Source organism: Rhinatrema bivittatum, chromosome 1, assembly GCF_901001135.1.
Source record: "Rhinatrema bivittatum chromosome 1, aRhiBiv1.1, whole genome shotgun sequence".
In the NCBI taxonomy this organism is placed as follows: Eukaryota; Metazoa; Chordata; class Amphibia; order Gymnophiona; family Rhinatrematidae; genus Rhinatrema; species Rhinatrema bivittatum.
In genome coordinates, this window is record NC_042615.1 from 155,543,867 (window position 1) to 155,569,473 (window position 25,607).

General features: G+C 40.6%; 1 protein-coding gene across 15 annotated transcripts in view; it reads right to left on the reverse strand.

Annotated features, from left to right (window-relative positions):
- Positions 1 to 25,607, reverse strand: part of LIMCH1 (LIM and calponin homology domains 1) — a 692,462-nt gene that overhangs the window by 84,850 nt on the left and 582,005 nt on the right. For all 15 annotated transcript variants that reach the window (XM_029588796.1, XM_029588765.1, XM_029588757.1 and 12 more), the window contains 3 exons: positions 16,429 to 16,555; positions 11,952 to 12,109; positions 9,765 to 10,170 (listed from right to left, as the gene is read on the reverse strand). In XM_029588796.1, the coding sequence (XP_029444656.1) occupies positions 9,765 to 10,170; positions 11,952 to 12,109; positions 16,429 to 16,555 (691 nt within the window). The remainder of the gene's footprint in view (positions 1 to 9,764; positions 10,171 to 11,951; positions 12,110 to 16,428; positions 16,556 to 25,607) is intronic.

A 25,607-nucleotide genomic window follows, 5' to 3' on the forward strand; every position in this document is an offset into this window, starting at 1 on the left:
CAAAGTAAACCATACTTTTAGAAGCATGACCAAAATTATAAGGGGTATAAAACAGTACTACACAGTCTATCCTGAAAATCGAGATCTCATATTTAAGTGATATCCCTTGAAATTCATAAGCATATATTGGACACATGGTGGCGCACACACAAAGGGAATCGTTAATACAAGTGATGGTGCTATGAATTGAGGACCTGGGATCGATTCCCAGCTTGAGTTTTCCACTCCCTGGAACTTCCAGGAGTGGGGGGGATGGGAGGGAAAGCGTCCAGCCATCGTGCAATGGTGACATCCAGTGGGCGGATTTAGGGCCCCATGACTGCAGGGCTCTGGAGGGATCCCAAGCACATGGCCTCTGGCTGAAGACCATCATTGCGATGATTGAGTTAAGTGAGCTGGGAAAGGATATATAATAAAGGTAGTCGCAAATGAAGGCTCCTAGCGTCAGATCCCAGGCCCGACTGACTGAGCTGGAAGACGGAATGAGGAGGAGGAAGAGGAGAAGGAAACTGCTGGTTCCCGAAAAAAATAGACTTAGAATAAAGACAAGGTTATGAGGTATAAGTGCTTTTCAGGCTCCCTTTCTGCTGGAATTAAGCTCCATTATCATATAAATACATATGACTTCTCTCTAAGTATAGCAAAGACCACAACCTTAAATTTACAAAAAATGCAACTGCTGAAAAGAGTTGAAGGCCCAAGTCCCATGATTATGCAATAGTTGAAGACAAAGATGATGAAATTGTAGATAACGTATACAGCAAAAACATGCCCAAGTGACACCAAATTTCAAAGGGAATATGTACCTATACATTCACTTTACTATCCAGTGCAGGTACATTTCCCCGAGTAAACCTCCATGCATGCTTTTTAAAATAAAGTATGCACATAAGTGAAATCTTCACCTCAGCACTTTATGCAGGAAATGTTTTCAAAAACTATTTCCAAATAGTTTAACTATGATCAAACTTTATTACTAAAACTACTCATCTAATGTATTTATTCCATGTGATGCTCTGCACTATTTATAAATTAGGCTTGACAAATGTTTATTTGCATTTTCCTGCTGATCTAAATCAAGCCACACCACCATATCATTAGGGTGAATAATTATAAATCATGGGTAAGTCAATCTGCACAATTTAATGGGGTTTTATTAGTTGGTTCCATTCTCTCCTTGGGTTCTAACATGCTGAGAGGTTTGGGTTGTCATTGTGAAGTTGTTTGGAGGGGCCAAAACATTTTAGTTGGGGAAGATGAGACAGGCCTCCCAAATTGGGGCCTCATCATTTAAAGTTGCCCAGGGAGAGATTTTGAATGGGAGAGTCCCAGGATTTCTTTTTGAGTATTTGCAGAAAATGACTGTGTAGCATCTGTGACTCGCCACTAGATGGCAGAGGGAATAGTTCATAGAACCTGTTTGCATAATGATTAATGGGGAAATTTCAAGGTGAGTTACCACTGGGGTTAGAACGATCTAATACTTTAAGAAGACACAGAAGATATTCTAGAGGGAGTTTTTGGGAGTATATAATTCTGGTTCAAGGTTTGGTGAGAATTGGAGGGAGCCACCAGATGGCTGGTGAGTCTGGGGACCCTACTCATTAGAGAAGACCCTGCATCAGCTTTTTCACCTCAACGGGAAAAGCTTGAGGCTGATGTTTTTTCCCATGGGAAAACAATCAAGTGACTTGGCCTGGGTCTAAAGAGGAAGAGCAGAAGAAGAATTTGGCTGAAGAAGTTAGGAGAGGAGTAATACTGGGGAAGTCCTTGAATACCGCCAGAAGAAGAGTTGTGGAGTTAAGAACGCAGAGTTACTGGACCTAAAGAGAGGAGGCACCCTGTAGTCCACGAGTAAGTACTACTGTAACTGAAGCCGATGTGGGTATTCAGAGGAAGTTAATGTACCCTAGTTGATGGTGGCGTGTAATATGGCCAATCCAGGATTGAGAATAAACTACAGCTCTGAGTGGTTCTAAAACATACATTCATTAAAGGCAGAACAACCAACATAAAACAAATCTCAGCTCACAATAAAAAGACAATATATCCTTTAATCTCCTAATTTAAGCAAGGATAGAAAAGAGCTAATTGAAGCAAAAAAGTTTTCAATAATATTTTTAAATGATTAGACACAGGTTGCTAGATACAAGTCAGTTGATAATGTATTCCATAGCTCAAGAGCAACCACAGAAAATGTCCTCTCTCGAGTCTGCAAGCCGAGCACTCTGCACTGAGGAAACCTCCAGTAAGCTTCTCTGGGAAGATCTCAAGTCTCTCAAGGGATTATCAATTCATAACATTGAATTCATCCATTGTAAATCTATGTTGGTGATCTTGAAAACGATAAAAAAGCTACCTTGTAACAAACTCTCATCTTGACTGGGAGACAATGCAAGTTATGAAGTGTTGGTGAAATGTGCGCTCTTTTTAAGGCTCATTATCAACCGAGCAGCAGAGCACTGAACAAGATGGAGAGCACACAAGTTTAGTTGTTTGGAAAATTTAGATTAGTGTGGACCTTATTTGGTATATAAATAAATATCAGCACAAACAATTTGGATAGTAAGAATCAGGGGTTCACAGAGGTGAGATCTAAGTGGTAGGAATTCCTGTCCAGCTCAGAAACATTTTCTGCCACTCCTGCCCTTAAGCCTGGGTTCAGTACACCATCTCCTTAACCAATTTACAGAGTCTTGAAACCTAACATGAAAAAGTGGCACTTAGCCTCACAGGTACCAGACCTTCTCATATTTTGTCTCTCCCATCCAAGAGGGGTGAATAAGCAAGTCATGTGAGCAGAATATAGAGGTCAATCTTCCTGAGTGGAACTGCCTCCTTCCCAAATATGTGGAAAAGCCTGGAACAATAAAAAGCAGTAGAACAGGACAGCACAGCAGAACAAATAGGATTGCTACAAATACAACATGTCTATTTCATAAATAGTGAGATTTATTAAAGACCTCCATAACAGGCAGAGGAGATGGATAGAGATTTAATGGAGAATATTCACAGGATTGCTGTGAAAGGGGAGGTGCTGCTGCTAGGGGATTATAATCTTCTAGATGTTGATTAGGACATCCCAATGACAGTATCTTCTAGAAGCAGGAAGATGCTAGATTCTCTGCAAGGAAAACTGTTCTGCCAACTAGTAATGGAACCCACACGGGATGGGAATGATACTGAACCTGGTGCTTACCATCGGGAACAGTATTTCTGTTTTATTTATTAGGTTTATACACCGTTTTTCTGTCAATCACAACGGTTTACCATAAGATTAACAATAAAACAAATCAATAAATTAAAAATAAACACCGTTTCGGCGGACACTGCCACCTGCTTCAGGGGCTCAAGTGTTTTTGCAGAGTTGAAAGCAAGTTCAAATGGCCATCGTGAAAATGCTGTACAGTGTCGGGGCATTGGGGGATTCGTGGAGACCGGAGGGATAGTGAGAAAAAACGTTTTGCCGGCATTCTTACTTGAATCAGGCTCTCCGATCTTGGTCTATCCCCTTTTTCGTTAATAAGGAAGTGTTCTATCAAAACAGAGAAGTTTTGAAGTGCTATTAAGTGCCATCAAGCATTAAGTGCCATCAAGCATTATTAAATTTAAATAAATTAACTTTAAGAAGTAGCAATAAAAAGAATAAAATCGGAGGGAGTACGTTTCAGCAAAGCTAAACCCATTGATAGGCTTGCTGAGTACCTCCCAACGGACAAACCTCTTATTATTAGGTATTGAGATCCTCCTTTTTTGTTTTGGATAGTTGCCACATAAAACAAACACAAATAAGATTGGAAGTGAGGTACAACCTCAATCAATTTCAGAACAGTGTGTTCATAAGGAGCTAACTAAACAAAGTAGATAAGGCGATGGAACCGGATGGGATATATCTGAGGTTCTAAGGGAACTTTGCACTGGTGGTTCCTAACCATAAAAGTGGAAGGAGGAGGCTGGGAACCATAGGCCAGATAGACTGACACTGTGGTGAGCAAATTAATGGAATCGCTGCTAAAACAGAGGATAGTGAAATTTTGGGAATCCAATGGATTGCAAGATCTGAAGCAGAATGTTTATACCAGAGATAAATCTTGTCAGACAAATCTGATCAGGTTCTTTGATTGGGTGATCAGAGAGCTCTAGATGTATTATACTTGGATTTCAGCAAGGCCTTTGACTTATAAATTGTGTGCTCTTGGTATGGATCCTAGAGAGCGAGTGACTGGGTTAGAAACTGGCTGAGTAGGAGGCAACAAAGTGTAGTGGTAAATGGAGTTTTCTCTGAGGAGGGGATTGTTATTAGCGGTGTGCATCAGGGATCGGTTCTTGGTCAGTTCTTTTCAACATTGTTTTGAGCAACAGAATGGAAGGGTTGTCAGGAAAGATTTGTCTTTTTGCTGAGACCAAAACCTGCAACACAACAGGATGAACAGCTAGGAAGGAGTGGAAAACATGAGGAGGGATCCAGTGAAGCTCAAGGAATGATCTAAGGATTGGCAGCTAAGATTTAATGTTAAAAAAAATGAGTAATGCATTTAGGGTGCAAAAACCCAAGGGAAAGGTACATTGGAGGTGAAATTCTTCTAAGCACAAAGGAAAGGTAGGATCTGGGGGTAATTATATCTGATGATCTTAAGGTGGCCAAACAAATGGATAAAGCACTGGCAAAAGCCAGAAAGATGCTTGGCTGCTTAGGGACAGGAATGATCAGCAGAAAAAGGGAGGTGATAGTTCCCCTGTATTTGTCCCTGGTGAGACCTCACTCGGAATACTGTGTACAATTCTGGAGATTGCACCTTCAAAAGGATATAAACAGGATGGAGTCAGTCCAGAAGGTGGCTACTAAAATGATCAATGGTCTTTGTTCTAAAGCATATGGGGGATAGACAAAGATATAAACATGTAAACCCTAGAGGAAAGGCAAGAGAGAATATAGACATTCAAATGTCTCAAAAGTTTCCATGCACAGGAGGTGAGCCTTTTTCAATGGAAAGGAGGCTCTAGAATGAGGGGTGATGAGATGAGGGTGAAAGAGGGCAGATTCGGGAATAATCTTAGGAAAAATTTCTTTACAAAGAGGGTGGTGGATTCATGAAATAACCTCCCAGTGGAGGTGGTGGAGACAAAAATAGTATCTGAATTCAAGAAAGCATGGGATAAATACAGGGGATCACTAAGGAAGTGATGAGAATTATAATGCTAAATTAATTGGACGGATGGGTAGACTAGATAGGCCATATGGTCTTTTTCTGCCATCATGTTTCTATAAAGAAACATGATGCCAGCACAGAGTCGTGGGAGCAGCCGCTTGTTTTTCACGGAGCTTCACAGACCGCTAAACAAACTTAACAAGTTGAACATTGCTGGCACAGTAATCAAATTCACTGTCACAACATCTAATGTTTCACTGGAATACCGGTCTCTCTTGCGCATATCCAGCCCTTGAAGAAGGAGCCAGCCTCCGAAACATCAGGATGTCGGCTGAGGCAAGACCGACTACAATTTTGAGATAAGTGAATATTGCAACAGTATCCACGTGATCATTTCAGCAACAATTGCACAGTGGACAGTGAGCACTACAAAAGTTTGCATTCCAACACTGGGGTACCTAATGATTTTTAAAGCCTACACATAGGCTTCACAGTCACGATAGCCGTATTTTTTTTTACAGCATCGTATGAAGGTATACTCAGATTATTGACATCCATATAACAGGTCTCTTTTTGAATTCATAATTTTTTCATGTTATATTGTTTGGGTTTATAAATTTAGCATCTATAAAGAAAGTTGCATAAAACTGATAGATCTTTGTAAACATTCTCTGTTTCTAAACAGGCCATACTCCTCAATTTACTTTATTTTGACTGAAGAACTTATTTGCAAATCCTTACCAGTCAATTGTCTAAGCAGGAAAATGTAAAATTTGAAAGTGTGTTTTGACATCACAGGCCTTGTTCAATAGTTTTTCCACAAGCAAAGAATAGAAAAAAGTCATGTTTGACTAAAGCTCCATTTCTCATAAGAACATAAGTAGCCATACTGGGTCAGACTGAGGGTCCATCAAGCCCAGCATCCTGTTTCTAACAGTGACTAATCCAGGATACAAGTACCTGGCAAATACCCAAAGAGTGAATAAATTCCATGCTACTAATGCCAGTAATAGGCAATGACTATTCCCTAAATCAATTTGATTAATAGCAGTTTATGGACTACTCCTCCAGGAATTTATCTAAACCTTTTTTAAACCCAGCTGTGCTAACTGCCTTAACCACATCCTCCAGCAATGAATTCCAGAGCTTAACTGTGCACTGAGTGAAAAAGAATTTTCTCCAATTTGTTTTAAATGTGCAACTTGCTAACTTCATGGAGTGCCATCTACACCTTGTATTATCTGAAAGAGTAAATAACCAATTCACATTTTCCCATGCTAGTCCAATCATGATTTTATAGATCTCTATCATAACCAAACCCCCCCCCCCCCCCCCCCCCCTGGACATCTTTTCTCCAAGCTGAACCGCCCTAACAATCTCTATAGCCTTTCCTCACAGGTAAGCTGTTACATCCCCTTTATCATTTTTGTTCGCCTTTCTCTGAACCTTTGCCAGTGCAACTATATCTTTTTTGAGAGTCGGTGACCAGAACTGCACACAGTTCTCTAGGTACAGTCTCACCATGGAGAGATAGAGAGGTACTATAACGTTCTCCATTTTATTCACCATTCCTTTCCTTATAATTCCTAATATTCTATTTGCTTTTTTGACTGCAGAAGCACACTGAGCTGACGATTTCAATGTATTGTCCACTATGACCCCAAACCCCTGGGTGGTAACTCCTAATATAGAACATATAGAATATAGAACATTTTGTGCAACTATAATTACACAATAATCACTTTACCCTATTTGCATCACTTTGTGCTTGTCCACATTAAACTTCATCTCCCATTTAGATGCCCAATCTTCTAGTCTTGCAAGGTCCTCCTGCAATTTATCGTAATCTGTTTGTGATTTAACTACTCTGAATAATTTTGTGTCATCTGCAAATTTGATTACTTCACTCATTCCCCTTTCTAGATTATTTATAAATATATTAAAAAGCACCAGTCCAAGTACAGATCCCTGAGACAGTCCACTGTTTACCTTTTTCCATTGAGAAAACTGATCTTTTACTCCTACTCTGTTTAATATCTTTTAACCAGTTTGAAATCCACAAAAGGATACGTAATTTTCTTAGGAACCTCTCATGAGGGACTTTGTCAAATGCCTTCTGTAAATTCAAATACATTACATATACCGGTTCACCTTTACCCACATTTATACACTTCAAAAAAAGTCTAGAATATTTGTGAGTCAAGACTTCCTTTGGGTAAATCCATGGTGGCTGTATCCCATTAAACCATGACTATCCATATGTTCTGTGATTTTGTTCTTTTAGAATAGTTTTTATGATTTTTCCTGGCACCGAAGTCAGGCTCACTGGTCTATAGTTTCCCGGATCACCCCTGGAATCCTTTTTAAATATCAGGGTTACATTGCCCACCCTGGAGTCTTCAGGAACAATGGACGACTAATAAGTTACAAGCTACTAGTAATATTTCTATAATAATAATAATAATATATAATTATATTTCCTGCTTGTTCAGTTTTCAGTGTAAACCGGCCTGATTTGCATTTTATGCAAGAAGGTCGGTATATAAAAATTAAAAATAAATAAATAAATAAAATTATAGATCTGAAATTTCATTTTTGAGTTCTTTCAGGACTCTGGTCAGGGTGATTTGCTGCTCTTCAAATTGTCAATCTGGCCTACTACATTTTCCGGGTTCATGGTGATTTGGTTCAGTTCATCTGAATCATCACTCTTAAAAACCGTATCTGGAATGGGTATCTCCCCAACATCCTCATCAGTAAACACTAAAGCATGAATTTGTTTAGTTTTTCCATGATGGCCTTATCTTCCCTAAATGTCCCTTTCACCCCTCAGTCATCTAACAGTCCAACCAATTCCACTCATAGGCTTCCTGCTTCAGATATATTTAAAAAGGGTTTTATTACAAGTTTTTGCCTCTACAGCTAGCTTCTTTTCAAATTCTCTCAATGCTTTACAATTAACTTGCCAATGCTTATACTTTTTCCTATTTTCTTCAGATGGATCCTTCTTCCAATTTTTGAAAGACCTTCTTTTTGGCTAAAATAGCTTTTCACCTTGCCTTTTAACCATGCTGGCAGTTGTTTGGCCTGCCTTCCACCTTTTTTTTAATGTGATGAATACATCTGGACTGCACTTGTAGTGTGGTATTTTTAAACAATGTCCACACCTGTTGTACACTCTTAACTTATGTAGATGCATCTTTCAGTTCTATTCTATTTTCCTTATTTTATCAAAATCTCCCTTTTGAACGTTTAGTGCTAGAATAGTAGATTTACTTATTGTCCCCCTTCCAATCATGTTATGATTAATATTGCTTAGTGGCCCCACCACAGTTAATTCTCGCACCAAATCCTGCATTTCCCTAAAAATTAGATCTATAATTGCTCCCTTTCTAGTCAGTCCTGAACCAATTGCTCCATGAAGCAGTCATTTATTCCACCCAGGAATTTTACCTCTCTAGTACGTCCAGTCAATATTGGGGTAACTTCAGCATTGACCATTTTCCTATTGAAATCTTACTTAAAACATTAGGGGTAGATTTTTAAACATACGCGCACGCTACCAGTGCATGCACACGGATGCATAATTTTATATTGTGCGCGTGTGTTATAAAATCCGGGGCAGTGTGCGTGGGGGGTGAAATAATGCAATCTTCGTGCGGTGACGCATCGCAGCCTTCTCCAGTTCCCTACCCCCCCTGCCCATACTCTCTTCTCTCTTCCCCTGTCCTCCCTGATCCTTTAAAACAACCTACCTTTTTTTTTCTTTGTTTTAGAACTTATGCCAGCTCCTGAGCTGGCGTAAGTTGCGCACGCTGGCAGGCTGCTGGCTCGTGATCCCCCGGCACAGTGGCAAATGGCCACTGTACCGGCCGCCTCCAGTTCTGCCCCTCCCCACCCTTTTTGCAAGGCCCGGCTCTTCTGCTCTTAACAGGGGCTACGCACGCGGCCGGGCCACTTCTAAAATATGCGCGTAACCCCCGTATTTTACGGGCAAGGGCAATTTAAAATCTGCCCGTTAACTTGTTTCAACACAATGATACTATATCTTCTACATCTAGTGACTCATTTTGTAGCCCAGGTCAAGTGTATTTACATTTCCCAATTTCAGTTACCTTATTTTTTTTCCCAAGCAGCTACATTTTATTCTAGAAATTAAACAGACATCAAATGATGAAATACAAAGAGTTGAGGGAGATACAGTGATCTGCTTGTAATGTTGAATTCCAGGCTATTTTACAATTATTTTTAACATTCCATTCAATTTTCTGGAAGTGTTTTTTCATAATACTGAAGCATATTAGGAACTTTCATTTTTAATGACACATCAACAAATTACTCTTTTCATCTGTTTTTTAAAAAAAATGAACATATCTTACCTTAGAAATAAGGGTCAACAAAGCTAGCACCTACCACTTGTTTATAATGGACTAACATAATACATTTTTCACTAGATTTTGAGAGCTATGCTCCATCAGGTCAGTGACACGATGAAAGTTTGTCACAGGTGTCCAGTAACAAAAAGCTACCACCTACAACTTGTTTGCTGACCCTTGTTTCTACATATTCAACTGGTTTAACATGGCAACCATAATACTTTTTTTTGTTTCTTACCTTGAAAGTCTTCAAAACCTGTTTATTTTTGGGCTGTGAGTAAGGCTTCGGTGTCAGCATAGGTACTGCCTTTGTGACAACAGCTTTGTTTGAAGACGTGAGGTCTGTTGAGACAGCTGCTTCTGATTCACTCGTAGGAACAATAGTTGCTTCAAACGTGGCAGTGTACTTTGGTGCAGGCAACGACTGTTGCCTTAGGTACTTCATCGGGCTGGGTTCTTTTGACGGCGATAAAGAACTTGACTCCACAGAATATCTTCTTTCCAGATTTTTTGGCATCTGCAAACGCTCCAGAATAGCTTCGCTAATGGTGAATTTCTCAACGTATTTCTGCAGCACCATCTCAGCCTCCTCACGTGACGCGGCCTTCTTGTATGCTTCATGCAACTCTTTCTCTCGACGTTCTCTTTGTTTTGGAAGAAGCAAAGAAAGAACTCATTAAAGCAAAGAAAGAACTCATTAAATGGAATACGAAGGAGCTGATAAACATTATGGGTATGATTCATCCTCTGTATTTTGGAGCTATAACTGGATGAAAAGTGAAATAATCAGGTTTTCCTATAAAGCAACTATCATAAGTGTCATTCAGAAGAAGCATGTCAGCCGTTAGTGCTTTTTAATGTGTGTGTTTGTTGTTGCTTTTTGTATTTTGTGCGTCATGCTCAGGTGCTTATTTGTTAACCACTTCAGGGGTTCCATTAAGATCTGGGGAGGCGGCATAGAAGTTTTTAATAAATAAATACATACAAGATATTCAGGGCTGAGAAAAAGATATTCATTACAGCTTGAATAAATATGTTCAGGGTGAGCAGGAAGTGGAATTACCATAACAAATATTCCATGAACACTCTCCTTTCCTCTTCCTGAATCAGCCCACAAGGGGTTATTCACCCACACTTGTATTCAAGTTTTATTCATCTTCTGGAGGCCTTCAATCCAAAAATATTTGTTTCTGCTCATGGCAGGAATAATTCTTGATAAACTTTTTTTTTGCCGTGAAGCTCCCATTATGTTCCCAGAAAGAAATTTAGTCAAATTATTTTCTTTTCCTCTCATAGAACATTATGGGGGCTGTACGTTGTCACCTTCTGGCCTTTTACTTTTTGATATTCCTTTCACCTGGAATATTAATGAAGTATCAAAGGTCCCATTTTGGAAGTTTTTTTTTTTTTTTTTTAATATTTTCAGGTATGAGTGCAGGAATGTGTTTGCATGTGCACATGGTGGACAGAGATGGCACATCCACAAATATACAAGTTTACTGAAAATATAACTGTAAGAACTATAATTTCAAAATATCCTTAAAGAAAACGAGACAATGGTATTTAAAGGCTCAGCTGCGAGGCAAGATGGTAGATGCTATCAGAAGGCTACTATTTACCCGTGAAAACCTAATGTCTTCACATCTGGAAGCAGGGTAGAATGTAAGAAGAAATCTATTCCCCCTCTGTTTTGGATACTTGCTAGGTACTCGTAGCCTGGATTGGCCACTGTTGGAAACAGGATGCTGGGCTTGATGGACCCTTGGTCTGACCCAGTATGGCAATTTCTTATGTTTCTTGCTTCTCCAATCACATGGCACCACTCCCGTTTCCAGGGATCCATTGAACAGGTCCTTTCAGTGGACCCGCCAGCACATTTCTGAGCTTCCTCAGTATCCTGGGATGTAACTTATCTGGTCCCATGGCCCTGACCACTTTCAGGTTTCCTAGCTCTTCCCATACATTCTCTTCCTTGTACTACAGTAGGTTTTCCCTGGGTGTTTTTAAGTGAGGATGAATTTTTCTTGGAAATGATTTTGGGGTGACAGCCCTTTTTATTTTAAGGATTGAGTTGGAGTTTTGAGGTGTTTATTTCAGTCCTTTCAAGGCTCTCACCCCAAAATCTCAGGGCTCTCAGATAACTAGCAAATTTGACTAACTGGTACCAACTATTCCCCTTGCACGCCAATAATGGGGCTGTTACGATACTAAGTAGCTATTACTACTTCAAAAGAATGCTGAAAAAAAGTAAAGTAAATCAGCTTTCACACTTCAAAATGAATTTTAAAGCGATCTAATAGGCAGAAAAGAGCACCCCTCCCCTACCCTGTAACTTCTCAGCTGGAAGAAGATCTAGAAGTATTTATTTTTAAACTATTTTAAATCAGGCACAATACATACCATTTGAAATGAATAAGTAACCTACTTTTCCTCCACAATTTCTTTGTAGGTTTTGATGCTTCTCCTTCGCTCCGACAGGTCATACTCCCCACTGATCAATCTTTCCAGCTTTTTCCTTTCTTCCTCCTTCTTGATCAGGTCTTGAGATGCACTTCTTCTACGGTTCTTCCATCGAGCCAGATCCTGCATGGATAGGGAAATGTGCATGGCTGACATGTTCTGCATGGAGGAGGAATCAGGAATTCATTACATGATAATAAGATTGTAGGGGCAACCAGATTTTATGATGGAGAGGGAAAGGAAGAGGGGAGGAAGGAAGGAGTGTGCAATTTTGGAATGTGCTTGCTCTTAACCTTGAAAACCCTTCAAAAGGAAAAAGAATAGTCTTAAATACAAAAGCAAATGTCAGTCATGCATGCCTAAGCCCTGTTAAGGTAGTGCAAACTGGAACATGTCTTGGGGCCGGGCTTCTAAATGACAGAATTACTTTGAGAGCCTCTCTCAAACAGCTCACATAGCACAAAGTCTGCAGGTCCATTTTCCACCCGCAGAGTTCGGCCAGAATTTTCAAAGCGGAAGTGCTTAGTGCTAAAACCGCACTCACAGAAAGTGACTGCACGGCTGGCCTGATGCCTCTGTGGCGGCGCTGTGTGCCCAGGCAAACAGACCTGAAAAGGTAGCTTGGACTACACCAAAGGACCACTGCAGCTCTCCCAAAACTGAGGAAACTTTGAAGCATATTTACAGTTGAAACCAGGGGAAAAAAAAAAAGTGGCAGGAGGGTAGCAAGGTTGTCACTTGACCAAAAGTCACAAGAGCAATCACTGCCTCATAGCACTATCACATGACATGCACGACACAGAACGCCGCTCAGCGCGAAGCAATTAAAACGTCACCCACATAGCATGTTCTCAAACAAAAATCAATTATTAACAGTTTATTAGGTCAAATGGGCATAAACGTGGCTGTGGATACTTGAATTTTCAATTAACCAGTGTCGCTCTCCTATGCTGCTGCTCTAGAGGGTCACTTCCTGTTTGACTGTGAAAATGTTTGCCTTGTTTTGCTGCTTCCTGTTGGGTCTGCCCCATTGTTTATTTAAATCAGATGCTGGGTTTCACAGCTAAAGAACTTCCTCACCCTAAGTACAGGACATAACTAGGAAAAAGAAGAGAGTGGCAAACAAAAACAAACTCAGGAAAATCGGTTGACAAGAGGTTTTTAGGTCTGTGGTAAGTAAAGGCTTCAATAAAAACATCACTTTGAACCTGATTAAAAGAGATCTGCGACCAGCTCTTCCTCACTGAAAATCTTTCGTCAGTAGGCACAGAATGGGGAAAATGTCCTCACTGTTGGAAGTAAATGTCAGCATAAAACTTCCCACTAACACAAAAAATATGTTTGTTTTCAAGATTTTATGCAACATTTAACCAGGGGCATAGCCATAACTGAATTATTTTTTTTTTTGGTGGGGGTGGGGGGGGGGGGGGGCGCCAAGGTTAACATGGGTGGGCACCACGTTAAGAACCTCCGCTCTACCCTGCCCTAATCTCTTATACTATGTGGATCCTCACAGCTGTGGCTAAAAACCCCTTTTAATTTCTGGCAACGCTGTTTCTTCACTGTCTCCTCGGCATATCTCTGTTTCTTACTCTCCCTGGGTGGTTAAGGCAACTACTTTACACAAGTGCTAATTTCTTGCAAAGCAATTATGTAAATAGACATTCATCCAGCCCAGGAATTCCTGAATTTTGAAGGGGCTGAGGAGGGGGGGGGGGGGGGGATAAATAATCACCTGCCAAAAGGAAACAAAGACTCTGATGGCCTCAAACTTTTAAATGTGTAGCTCAAGGGCAGTGATGTTTTGCATTCAAGTTAGCCTCCTTAAAGGCACAGGGGCGCACTGGCAGTGACTCCAATGCCTCCAGACTCTCTAACTCCTTCTCCTTTAAGGTACAGACTCAGATGGGACATGATTCTCCTGCTAGGGATGGGGGCCTGAGCCAAATGTGAAGGGGCACAGGCCCCCCCCCCCCCACCTGTGGCTATACCTATGCATTTAACATACTATTAAAAAAAACCAGAGGGGCCGAAGCAATTAAAATGCACTGAAAGCAGGCACTGAACAATCAGGGCCCGCTTTCCTAACGTGCCCCCAGGCACCCCTCCTGGGGGCGCCATGCAATATTTAAATTAGGGGTCGCGTTGTCACGGAGGCTCTAGGGTCGCTTGCCCCTAGCGCCTACTTGACAATGGGAATCCGCAAACCGTCGGCTGTCCTCTGGTTCAGAAAATGGACGCCAAATTTATCGGCGCCGTTTTCCTAATTGCTGCACAGCCAGGGATTCAGGAAACGGACGCTTTTAACTGAGTATCCATTTCCTGAACCCGACCGCAGGCACTTTTTAAAAATTTGCTTTAAGATTTTGTTCCTCTTACTTAATATCAAAACAATATTAAGTAGGAGGATGTACAGTATTTTCTGCTTTTCTGTACAACTTTTGAGAGTGCTCAGCAATTAACACCTGCTCTAGGCAGGCGTTAATTTTTGAGTGTAAAAATGTTTGTCTTAGATGCACTGGTTTTTTTGCATTGCGGGAGATTATTAATAGCCTCATCAACATGCATTTGAATGTGATGAGCGCTATTAGTTTTGCTGCATGTTGGATGCACGTTGTGCAGGCACTAATCCCCTTATTGCATAAGGGGATTAGGAAGCGCCTATACAACCCGCATTCAATTGCGGGTTAAAGAGTGCACTTGGCTGAGCGCACTGTATTGCATTGACCCCAGAGGGAGTCATTTTGTTTATTCATGACGACACATACACCGTTACATTTCACTACAAGCTAACTGAAACTAGAGATGTGAATCGGAACTGGAACCGGGCCGTTCGGTTTTTTAATTTATTTTATTTAAAAACTTTCCTATACTGTTGCTAAGTTAAATACCATCGCAACGGTTTACATGTAGGCACATAATTAATGTATGTTAGTGTACTACAGTACATTCTAACAGGTGCCATCAAAGGTTCGGTTACAATAAATCATTAGACATAGTCATTTAGTGAAGTAGTTCATGACCAATTGTACCAAGGTACTTACACAGGTAGTTTTATCACACATGGTATTATAGTTATGCTTATTGTGGTGTAGAGTTCATGGACTAATCTACTGTAAAGTCCTAAGTACGGTGTGTCGGTGCCTGTCTTTTTCTGCATAATTTCTCTCTATTCTCTTGTTTCTTTGTAAAATGCTTGTTTAAAAAGCCATTTTTTTTTTTAATCGGCTGCGCCCGAGCCGATAAACAAAAAACCTGCCCGACCCTTTAAAACAGCTCCCTTAGCTTCCCCCACCCTCCTGACCCCCACAAAAGGTTTGAAAATTACCTGGTGGTCCAGTGGGAGTCCCGGGAGCGATCTTCCGCTCTCGGGCCTTCGGCTGCCAATAATAAAAGTGACGCCAATGGCCCTTTGCCCTTACCATGTGACAGGGTATCAGTGCCATTGGCCGGCCCCTGTCACATGGTAGGAGCACTGGATGGCCCGCGCCATTTTTAAAGATGGCTCTGGCCGTCCATTACTTGGATTTTCAGAAGGCGTTTGACCCCCACTGGATCACCAGGTAATTTTCAAACGTTTTTTAGGGGGGGGGGAAGCTAAGGGAGCTGTTTTAAAGGGTCGGGGTGGGTTTAGGTGTTTTTGTGTGCCGTTTTTCCCGCCCTCCCCCAAAACGATAAGAAAACCCCACGAACAATTTCATGGGGTTTTCCTATCTGTTTCGGGGAGCCCCCGATTTCTGATGACTGAAAATATCGTACAATATTTTCAATCGTCAGAAAAACGATTCACATCCCTAAGTAATATACAGTTTCCAAAACAGAAGATATTTGTGTCTTGGAGCTTCTGCCAACCACAATTGCCTATAAGTGCTGTTTAAGCGGGTTGCAGTTCTCTCAAATATTCTCCTTAAAGGCAGGCTGACATAGCAAATTCTGGTCCGATGTACTGTGCTGCATGGTTTGATTGGTAAGAGAACTATCCATATTTGAGCAATCACCGTATGTGGAGTGATCACACGGTAGGCAAAAAACTCCTACGCAGTAGAAAGTATTATTTTTAATATAAAATATCACACAGCAAGTGACTGAACAGAACAAATCCCTGACAAATGCGTTTCAGACAAATATTTTACTTTGCATGACCATACTTTTCCTATTATGTTGAACATACAATACCCATAAGTATAAATGTCCTACATAGTTTAAACACATAATGCAGTTTTGAGTTATCAAAGTCATTGGTATAGGACAGGTGCATTATTTATGACAATTCTATATTTTTAAAGTTGTAAAGGAAAAGAACATCCCTATGAATGGTAGGAACGCGCGGGTCTCAAAGCGTTTGGTTTTCATGAAAGCAATGCGTCACGCTGGACGGATTTATCAAGGGCCTCCCTATGCTAACCGCTGCTGGTGATACTCTGTGGGCGGCTCATACTCACATCCTGCCATTTCTCATCTTCCTCTTTCAGCTGGCGGTTCACATTCTGCAGCTGCTCCTGGTAAGCCCTAGTGTGGGGCTGCACCACGGCTTCCTCTTCATCCCTCATGTCAAACATGCTCATACTCCTGAACAGCGACAGACAGTAAGGCAAAAAAAGAGGGAGAAAAATGTTTGTTTGCAGAATTAGATTCCACCGACTGCTTAGGGGTGCTAGACAAAAAAAAATTAAATATATATATATATATATATATACATAACATTTTTAAGGCTTGAAAAGAGATGTTGCTTTAAATAGTATGAACACAGCCATGCAAAGAGGCAGTAAATGGAGCTCTGCACATTTCAAAACACTGGCTCAGAAGCTGCATCCTGCACCTCGCATGTTATCCTTCCTTCACCACTATCAAAGGCCTCCTGAAGGAAGGACTGTATCAGAGTTAAAAAGTAACAATTTAACTCAGGACAACTGCACGGCTTAGAAATTACAGATCATGTTTTCTAAACTCTCCTATGGCCTCTATTCTGAAAAACACCTAATCCACATTACAAGTGGGATATCAAACATACAAATACTTACACACAGGAGTAAACCTCTGTAGGACGGTATCACAAGGAGTAAATCTCTCTGAGATAGCATCAACTATCCCTCAGACCAGCCCAAATACTATCTTGCAGCAGCAACAAAAGGTCACAGATTTAATATCACAAGTTTTGCAGAGTTGTTGTCTGTATTTTCAGTTGGTTGTCATATTTGTTAAGTAAATGTCTTCTGAAGTTTAAACTGCAGGAGGGACTTTTCTCAGCTTGAAAGCTGCTAAAATTTTCAAACCACTTATGCCAGGAATCGCAAAGCCAGTTCTCCAGGGCCACAGAGAGATCTGGATTTTCAGGATAACCAAAATAGGCACATGGCTCAGACAAATGATACGCAAATATGGGCCCCATCAATATTCAGTACAGATATCCTGAGACTCAGATTTGCTTTTGGCCCTTGCAGACTGGAGTTGCCCATCCCAAACTCCAGCAACCCGTTTGGGCAGCTGTAAAAACCATAAAGTTAAAGCAAATATTTTAAGTTTAGTTAAGAAAAGTCACTGAAAAGGGATGATGGCAAGAAATGAACTAGGGTGGATTTCCAAGAAATACATTTTATACTGCAGAGTAAATGCAAATTGCCCTAGACAAGGACGACAAGAATTAGGGAGAGATTTTCTCTGCAATTCAGGTATCTCAAACATGTTTAAACCATATAACCCTGCCTTGGGGTTTTAGAACACTGTTAAAATTCCACTTTGGAAATAGTAAAAAAAAAAAAAAGAACAAAGGAAAAAAAAGTCATGCAGTTCTATGCAAGACAGTTCCATAGCTGGGCATATGCAAGCATGACAGGCTGAAGGCACCTTACTGCACAGCTATCGGGAGGCATACAGTGGCTGTTAACACCGAATGGAGGCAAGGTGGTCCATATTCAGCCACGGTGCAGCTCAGCTAGTTAGCCAGAGAAATTTATCCGGCTAGCATAGCACGGCCATGCTGCTGAATATATCCTGCTGTTTTAAAATTAGCCAGATAACCTTAGGGAAGGTCTGCGGGCCGACCGGAGTTAGCAGGATTGATATTCAGAACTAGCTGGATAAGCAAAGTTGTCAGATAACGTACCTGACTAACTCAACTCCTCCCAGGTATGCCCCTGGAATGCCCCAAACTTACCCAGCTAAGTTCTAGCCACATAACTTGTTTTCCAGAGATTAGCCGGATAAGTGCCCAAGGCACCATTTAGCCAGATAACTTCTGAGTTATCTGGCTAAATGCATTTGAATATGGATTTCAAAAAGACCAAGAACAGAAAAAACTGAATCAAAGTCAAAGCTAAGTTCTTCTATAATAAATGAATAGACCACAGGTTTGATTTGGGGTTTGTTTTTGTTTAGATGTAAATTCTAAAGATCCAAATAACCAGTACAAATAAGTTCACTAATAGTTTGCTCCAGGGATGTGCACACTAATTTCTTTAATCTTCGTTTAATTTATTTTTTTTTTTGGAGTTTTTTGTTCACTTCATTTTGTTTTTTTGCGTTTTTCATTTTTATGAACTAGTGTGTACTATTTGCAAATCAGATGTACTATTTGCTAATAAGTTTGTACTATTTCGAAATAAAAAAAATTGATGAGATTTTTTTAATTTTTCATTTCATTTGAAATTAAATTAAATGAAAACAGGTTATTCATCACATTTTACACTTTTGTTTCAAACTACATATCCATAGTTTGCTCCATTCTCAGTTTCTAATGTTCATTTCAATGCATTTTACTAATCTACACACCCTGATGCTAGGAGAATAAAGACTCAGTTTTCAAAGCACTTAACACTGTTTTATGTCATAAATTGTGCTTTGAAAATCAACATGTGGGATTTGCTTTAAAAAAAAAGTATGCTGAAAACTATAGGGATTTACATACTTAAAACTTGGTTTTGCATATGTAAATGCACTTTACACATGTAAGTGAGCTTTAGAAAATTGCTACAATAAATGCCAATGAGCTGTCAATGGGTTTTCCATTTGTAAGTGCACTTTACGTGCATAAATAGGCTTTTGAAAATTGCTATGACATGTGTAATTATTTTGAAAATTACCTCCCCTGTAGTGTGCATAATACGACACCTTTATCATTGTAAAAGACTGCACTTGTATTTTGAGAGAACAATTTCTTTATTTGTCCTTGTGAATACATACATTCTCGGATGGTAATTTTGAAAGCCATGTGCCCGAGCAACTTGGACCTGTCTGAAAACTGCCTCCTCAGAGTGGCTAGAAGTGCCCATATTTAAACCGGATTAAAAAGAAGCCTTCCTGGGAGTGCATTCTGGCTGGGTGCCGTAAAATGGCACGCTTACATGAGATTTTCTAAAGCATGCATCCACAAAAATAGTAGGAAGGTACAAAGGAGATTTTAGCATGCATACTTTACTCTCTCTAAATTTTAAAGAGAAACTACCCAGGTAGTTTGTGTATGAAAATTATATAGTATAAAGCATGCATGGTAAAAGTACCTGTGCACTTTACAACTATGCAGCATGCTCAGAAGTGCCCTCTTATGGGGCAGTTTTCTACAGTACCTGCATTGGTGCAGAGTGCCGAGGTAATTTAACCCACAGGCTTTGCATCAGTTACTAAAGGGAATATAGGAGAGAACTTTACCTTTATATAAAGTTCCCATACAGGTTTGCGCCTGTTTTTTGTGCGGATACTTTGATGGAAAACAACATGCAAAACTACATGCATGGTTGCCTCCCTCAACCTAACCCCGCCTCCAAGCTTACCTGCTTTTTCCTCAGGTAAATATATGTTCAGTGTTGATCCCCACACATAACTTTTACCCAGGTACATAAAAATATACGTTTTGCCATGCTGGGTCAGACCAAAGGACCATTAAGCCCAACATCTTGTTTCCAACAGTGGAAAAAATACTATCACTTTTCGTTTCTCCCGAATCAGGCAATTTTGTTGACATTGCCTAAGTCAGGAAAAACGATTGCACATCCCTAATCTTTATTGAAAAAGAAAGTTTCAGAGGCCAACCTCTGTCTAGTTCCTAAGTGAAGAAAACCATGAGCTTAGCTTTTGGGAGCTCTTCTTCCCGAGTTTGCTCAAATAATTGAGCAATATCCAAAGATAGCTGACTCTCAGGGGCTGTACCAAGGCTCACATGGTGGAAGAGAATGCATTTGAAACAGGTGAAAACTTCTTTTGGTAGCTTTAAAACCTAAAGGAAAAACTTTAGAAACATATCCTCCAAAGCCTTCACCTGAGACACTTTAAAGCATTAATAAAGCATAGAGTATTCTTCAATTTTGTTAAGTGCAAATCTAAACATCGACACATTAAGTAACCTTCCAAAACGTTGAACTGCTTAACCTTCAGAGACGAGCTCATTAAACAAGGAAACTTGTTCCACTGTTCAGTCAATCAAGCAATCCCAATGTGAAATGCTTAATCTAGCAGGAAAAAAGAAATCAGTACTGGTTGAAAATAGGCTTGCAGACTTTAATTATAAGAATTTTGAATTGTTTGCCGGCATGTCAAGACACTTTTACTTTAATTTGTACCTTATTTTAAAGTGCTTTATAATGTGTTTTTAGTCTTCTCTAATGACATGGATGTGAGGCAAATCTTGTTACTTACGATAAGTGTATTGCAAAACTAATTATGCCATAAAAAGAATAAGCCTGTTATATGGAAATAAATTCTCAAAGACCAGCAGAAGGCCAGAGAAGTAGGTGGCATGAACTTTCTGTACTTTCATAGCTTTTTGACCTCTTTTTCCTATTTTATACTCTTGGAATAATCCTGGCGTTAGAAATGGATAGAATTTGAAAAATTTGAGAGAGGCTTTTTGGGAAGCTGGGACCCAGTGCAAGGGTGTCCAGCCACTCCAGGCAGTGATGTCATGATGATGGCATATTACCTCATATTCTCCTCCCCCTGAATCACAGTGCCCGCAATGGCAGAGCTCCCTTACCTTGCCGACTGACATGCCAACGTACAGGTCCTACAATTTCAAACCTGCTGCCTGACTCCGCATCCAGCGACGGCACCCTGCCCACTTCCGGAGCCCTAGGCATCCAATTAGTCCGCCTAATGCCTTGCACCGGCCCTGCTGGTACCAGAGGGAACCTGTTGGCCCTACTGGTACCCTTGGGGGAACCTGTGGAAGTAAACAATATGGGTCTGCCAAAAAAAAAATAAAATGGAGGATTTACAGTATGAATTGGAGTGTCAGTCCTTTCCCCAATCACTCCAATCTTATAGGGTCATTCATCAAAATGGGTTATGGCAGTAACGCCTGCAATAACGCCATAACGCATGCATTAACTCTATAACACACGCGATAGTTGTGGTAGCGCGTGGCGAGAATGTACATTTTTCAAAGGGGCAGGATTAATGAAAATGAGGGGCATTATCGCACTGTGCAATAGCGTAACGCATATTATCGCATGTTTTTAACGCTGGAAATAGCTACACCTTTTTTTCTTGGCATTAAGCTGTGCAATATGCCTGAAACGGCCGTAACGCAATTTGCAAAAAAGATTGCAAATTGCATTTCGGTCATTTCTGGGCTTGGGGAGGGAGAGTGGAGTGGAGAGAGAGAGAGAGCGAAAGCGCTTCTGGGGAGGTCTTCACAGTATTCAACTATTTATATCACTATAGGAAGACTAGCTAATAATTCGATGTGAGGTTTTGGTGGTGGTTTAGGATTTTGGGGCAAGTTTTAAATGCAGACTCAATAGAGAGCTATCATCATAGGCCTTCAGGCCTACTTAATGGCATCAACAGATCCAAACGTCCAGAAAGTGCTTAAGTATGAAAATGAACTACCACCATCAGTAGCAGTTCTTAAGCTTGGACAATTGTTCTTGCAAAAACAAGGAATGAGTAAGAATCCATCAGTACATAAGAGGAAAAACGAAACAGAATATGCAAAAAAAATAAAGCCACCATTAAAAAAAAAAAAAAAATCAGACCAGAAAACAAGGAAATAACTATCAAAAGCACAAAACAAGAGGGAAGTACACAGAGTTACTTCAGGAACCACATGATCAAAATTTGACACAGCAATGGTGAAGGAGAGGTGAACTTAAAAATGATGAGAAACTGATAACTGCAGCATAGCATAGTGGACTATAGACATGATGGTTCACAGCCAGCACAGAAAAAGAATGGTATAATGGAAGTGGGAATGATTCTAAACTTCACCACTAGATGTGGCATGCTGATGTCAGAATTCCAGAATACAGAAAGGAACATCAAGGTGGCATGGCTCATCATTGTAAACCCCAACTCGAAGAGAATTGAAGAGAATGAAAAAGTTGTGATCACCTGGGGTGCTCCTATTCCAACTGATAAGAAAATCTCTGCTAGAAAACTGGATCCTTTAGTAAAAGAAGAAAAACACAAGAAATACCTTGCTGATAGAGGTGTCAGTACCCAGCAACTATGCTGTGACTCATAAAAAAGCAAAGATCCATAAGTATCAAGAGATGCAATCAAAGACCAAGAAAACGTGGCACAGAGATACAAAAATAGTCCCAACTCACTGAGCTGAAGAAGAATTTTCAAGTGCACTTTGATATGTTACCTATACATTTATATTCTATGAATTCCATAAGGCGGCACTCTTTGGCACATTGCAAGTAGTAAGAAGAGCATTGGAAAGAGTGAGATCGTTTTCAACACACTCTGGTTTAAGAATGAGGTCCATTCCTGTTAAGATATGCGCAAACAAACCCATTTCGAATCACTGCCCATGGATAACAGTCAATGGCATATCCATGATCAAACCACATAAAATATAACAAAATTAATAATACAACATAATTGAACCTAGCAAAAGTAGGTACACAGTACATAACAAAACCACAAACATAAAACATACAAAAATAAAAACATAACAAATAGTCCAATTACCAGTATAATTAACTAACATGTCCTTCACACACGTTAGAGCAAAGCTCGATATACTAAAACTTACAGGTCAATACAGTAAAGTGCGGCCACGGTTACCCTGCTTCTAACCCGCTTTCTACTCACTTTTCGGCCGCGTTAGTCCAACCCGCGGTACACTATCCCCTTTAACCCATTCTTACCGCCTCTTTAAATCACCGGGTAACCCCTTCCGCCCGCGGCATGTATATTAGATGTAAACGATCGAATTAGCTATTCCCTCCCATACAGTAACGCGCGCCCCGACTATCGCTTTTTTACCCTGCCGTTTTGCCGCGCATTTAACCTGCTAATTTACCGTCTACCCCTACCCCTGCGTTAGAGGCAGGGGTAAGGGTAGACGGCAAACTTTCCCCCAAAAGGAAACCTAAAAACCTAAAATCCCCTCCTCCCGAAGCGACTCGACATGTTACCAACTTACTTTTTGTTGCTTTCAGCCCCTTCCCTCCCCCTTTCAGCCGCTTTCGCCGCCGGCTGCCCCCTCCGGAGGACGGCAGAGAAGGTTGAAAGGGCTGAAAAGCAACAAAAGGTAAGTTGGCACATGTCAAGCCTCTTTGGGAGGAGGGGATTTTAGGTTTTCATGGGTTAAAGTTGGGATCCACTTCCTGGTGCCTGTCATTTCAAACGTCATTTGAAATGACATTTGAAATGACAGGTACCAGCGCACCCAGGATACTGTATAGGCGCTGTATTAAGCACCTATACAGTAAAATGGGTTGCGCGGGCCTAACGCTTCACAGACGCTTCTTGGACACGGCTTGCATTTGCAAGCTATTTAAATACAGTATCGAGCGGTAGGTGAGCAGGACTGTGCGTGCGGCAAACGCGGGTGCGCCCGGCACTAACGCAGCTCTTCCTACCGCTCCTTACTGTATCGGCCCGATAGTGGGAAGTCATGAAAACAATGCTAAAACAAAAGGCCTTAACATGTTAAAATTTGGTCACTAAGGTGTGGACATTCAAAGGATTTGTCTGGCTAGCTTTTGAAGTTAGTTGGACAAAACGAGATCTGAATATTTCCCCCATTCTCTAGTTAAATTTTGACCAGGGAACTGATTACTCTCACAAAATTTAGCTGGAGGCAATCCCAGTGTGAGGTTTCACATTGTCTAGCTAGCGCTGATTTACACTATTAACACCAACAAACTGCCGTTATGTTTAATGCTGGCAGGGCAATAAGGCTTGTGTTACTCTGCAATTTCAAACATTGATGATTAGCTAAGAAAGACAGTCTGAAAACTGGCAAACAATGGTGCAAGTCTTAAATGTCTGAAAAATTAGTGCCACAATTTGAGATGGGTGAAAAGTGGAAACTTTCCATTTGGAGTTTTACACCCAAATTTTGTACCCCTTCCCCCTCTTACAGGTTAGCACCAAGTACAACCTTTTCACATTTGGGCAGCCCTATGTTTTTCAGAAATGTGAATTACCACTTGCTTTGTGCATATACAGTATGGCGTAAAAAGAGGGGAAAAGCTATAGAATTCTGGTATGTTAGCTTGTTCAGGATGGTACTGCCATGGACAAGGATATACATAGGACAGGTTATTACATTAATATATACATGAGCAATGTCCATTTTAATGCTCAGGAAGCAGTTCTCTGCATATATGGTGATATTCACAGCAATACTCTATGGTAGGGGAGACAAAATGTCACATCAATATGTGTTTTGTTCCTAGATGGCACTTCATGCATCAGCAACCAGGAGGCATATCAAAACAGCATTAGGTAGGCTAACATGCAGCTCAAAACACATCTATGTCAATCTTCACAGTGATATGGTATCTTTATATAGCTGGTGATTGACAGGAATGATGAATTATTCATAGAAAACCAGATTATATCATAGCTCCCCTGGACGGACCTCCTCCTTCTCTAGGGTATACATGTAGATTCTTCAGCTTCTCCTCAGAGGTCTTCTGAAACAGACCCACCACCATTTTGGTCCAGCAGAAGATGACCAAAATGGTGGTGGTAGGGAGGAGGGTCAGTTTCAGAAGACCTATGAAGAGAGAGTGCAGAATCTAAATATATATATATATTCAGGAGGAGAGGAGATGCAGGGGAGATATGATACAGACTTTCAGCTACCCGATAGGTGTTAATGATCTCTTTTTTTAAAATGATGTACAAACTTCAAACCTTTTCTGCTGGAAAAGAAATAATAGAACTAGGAGTCATGATATAAAACTCCAGGAGGGAAGACTCAGAACCAATATCAGGAAATATTTCTTCACGGAGAGGGTGGTGGATGCCTGGAATGCTCTCCCAGAAGAGCTGGTGAAGATGAGAACAGTTAATGAATTCAAAAGAGCACAGGACAAACACTATATATCCCTAACGGCATAAAGAAAGGGATGGCGTAACATTTTTGCAATGGGTAACCTGCATGGAGCAGCAGTTACTTAACCCTTAACAGAAAGCATGGGGGTAACCTGTTCAGAATGGTAGACTACCATAAGGAAATTACTGGGCAGAATGGATGGGCCATCTGGTCTTTATCTGCCATCATTACTGTGTTACCCTGGCAAGCATAATCTGATGCCTACAATGGAGCCAAAGCAAGCGAAGCCTGGCAACACTGATTTCACCTATGAGGCCAAAAGTCAGAGAGACTCACAAACATCAAGGAAATTAAACTTTAATGTTAGAAAAAAAGCTGTTTTAAAAT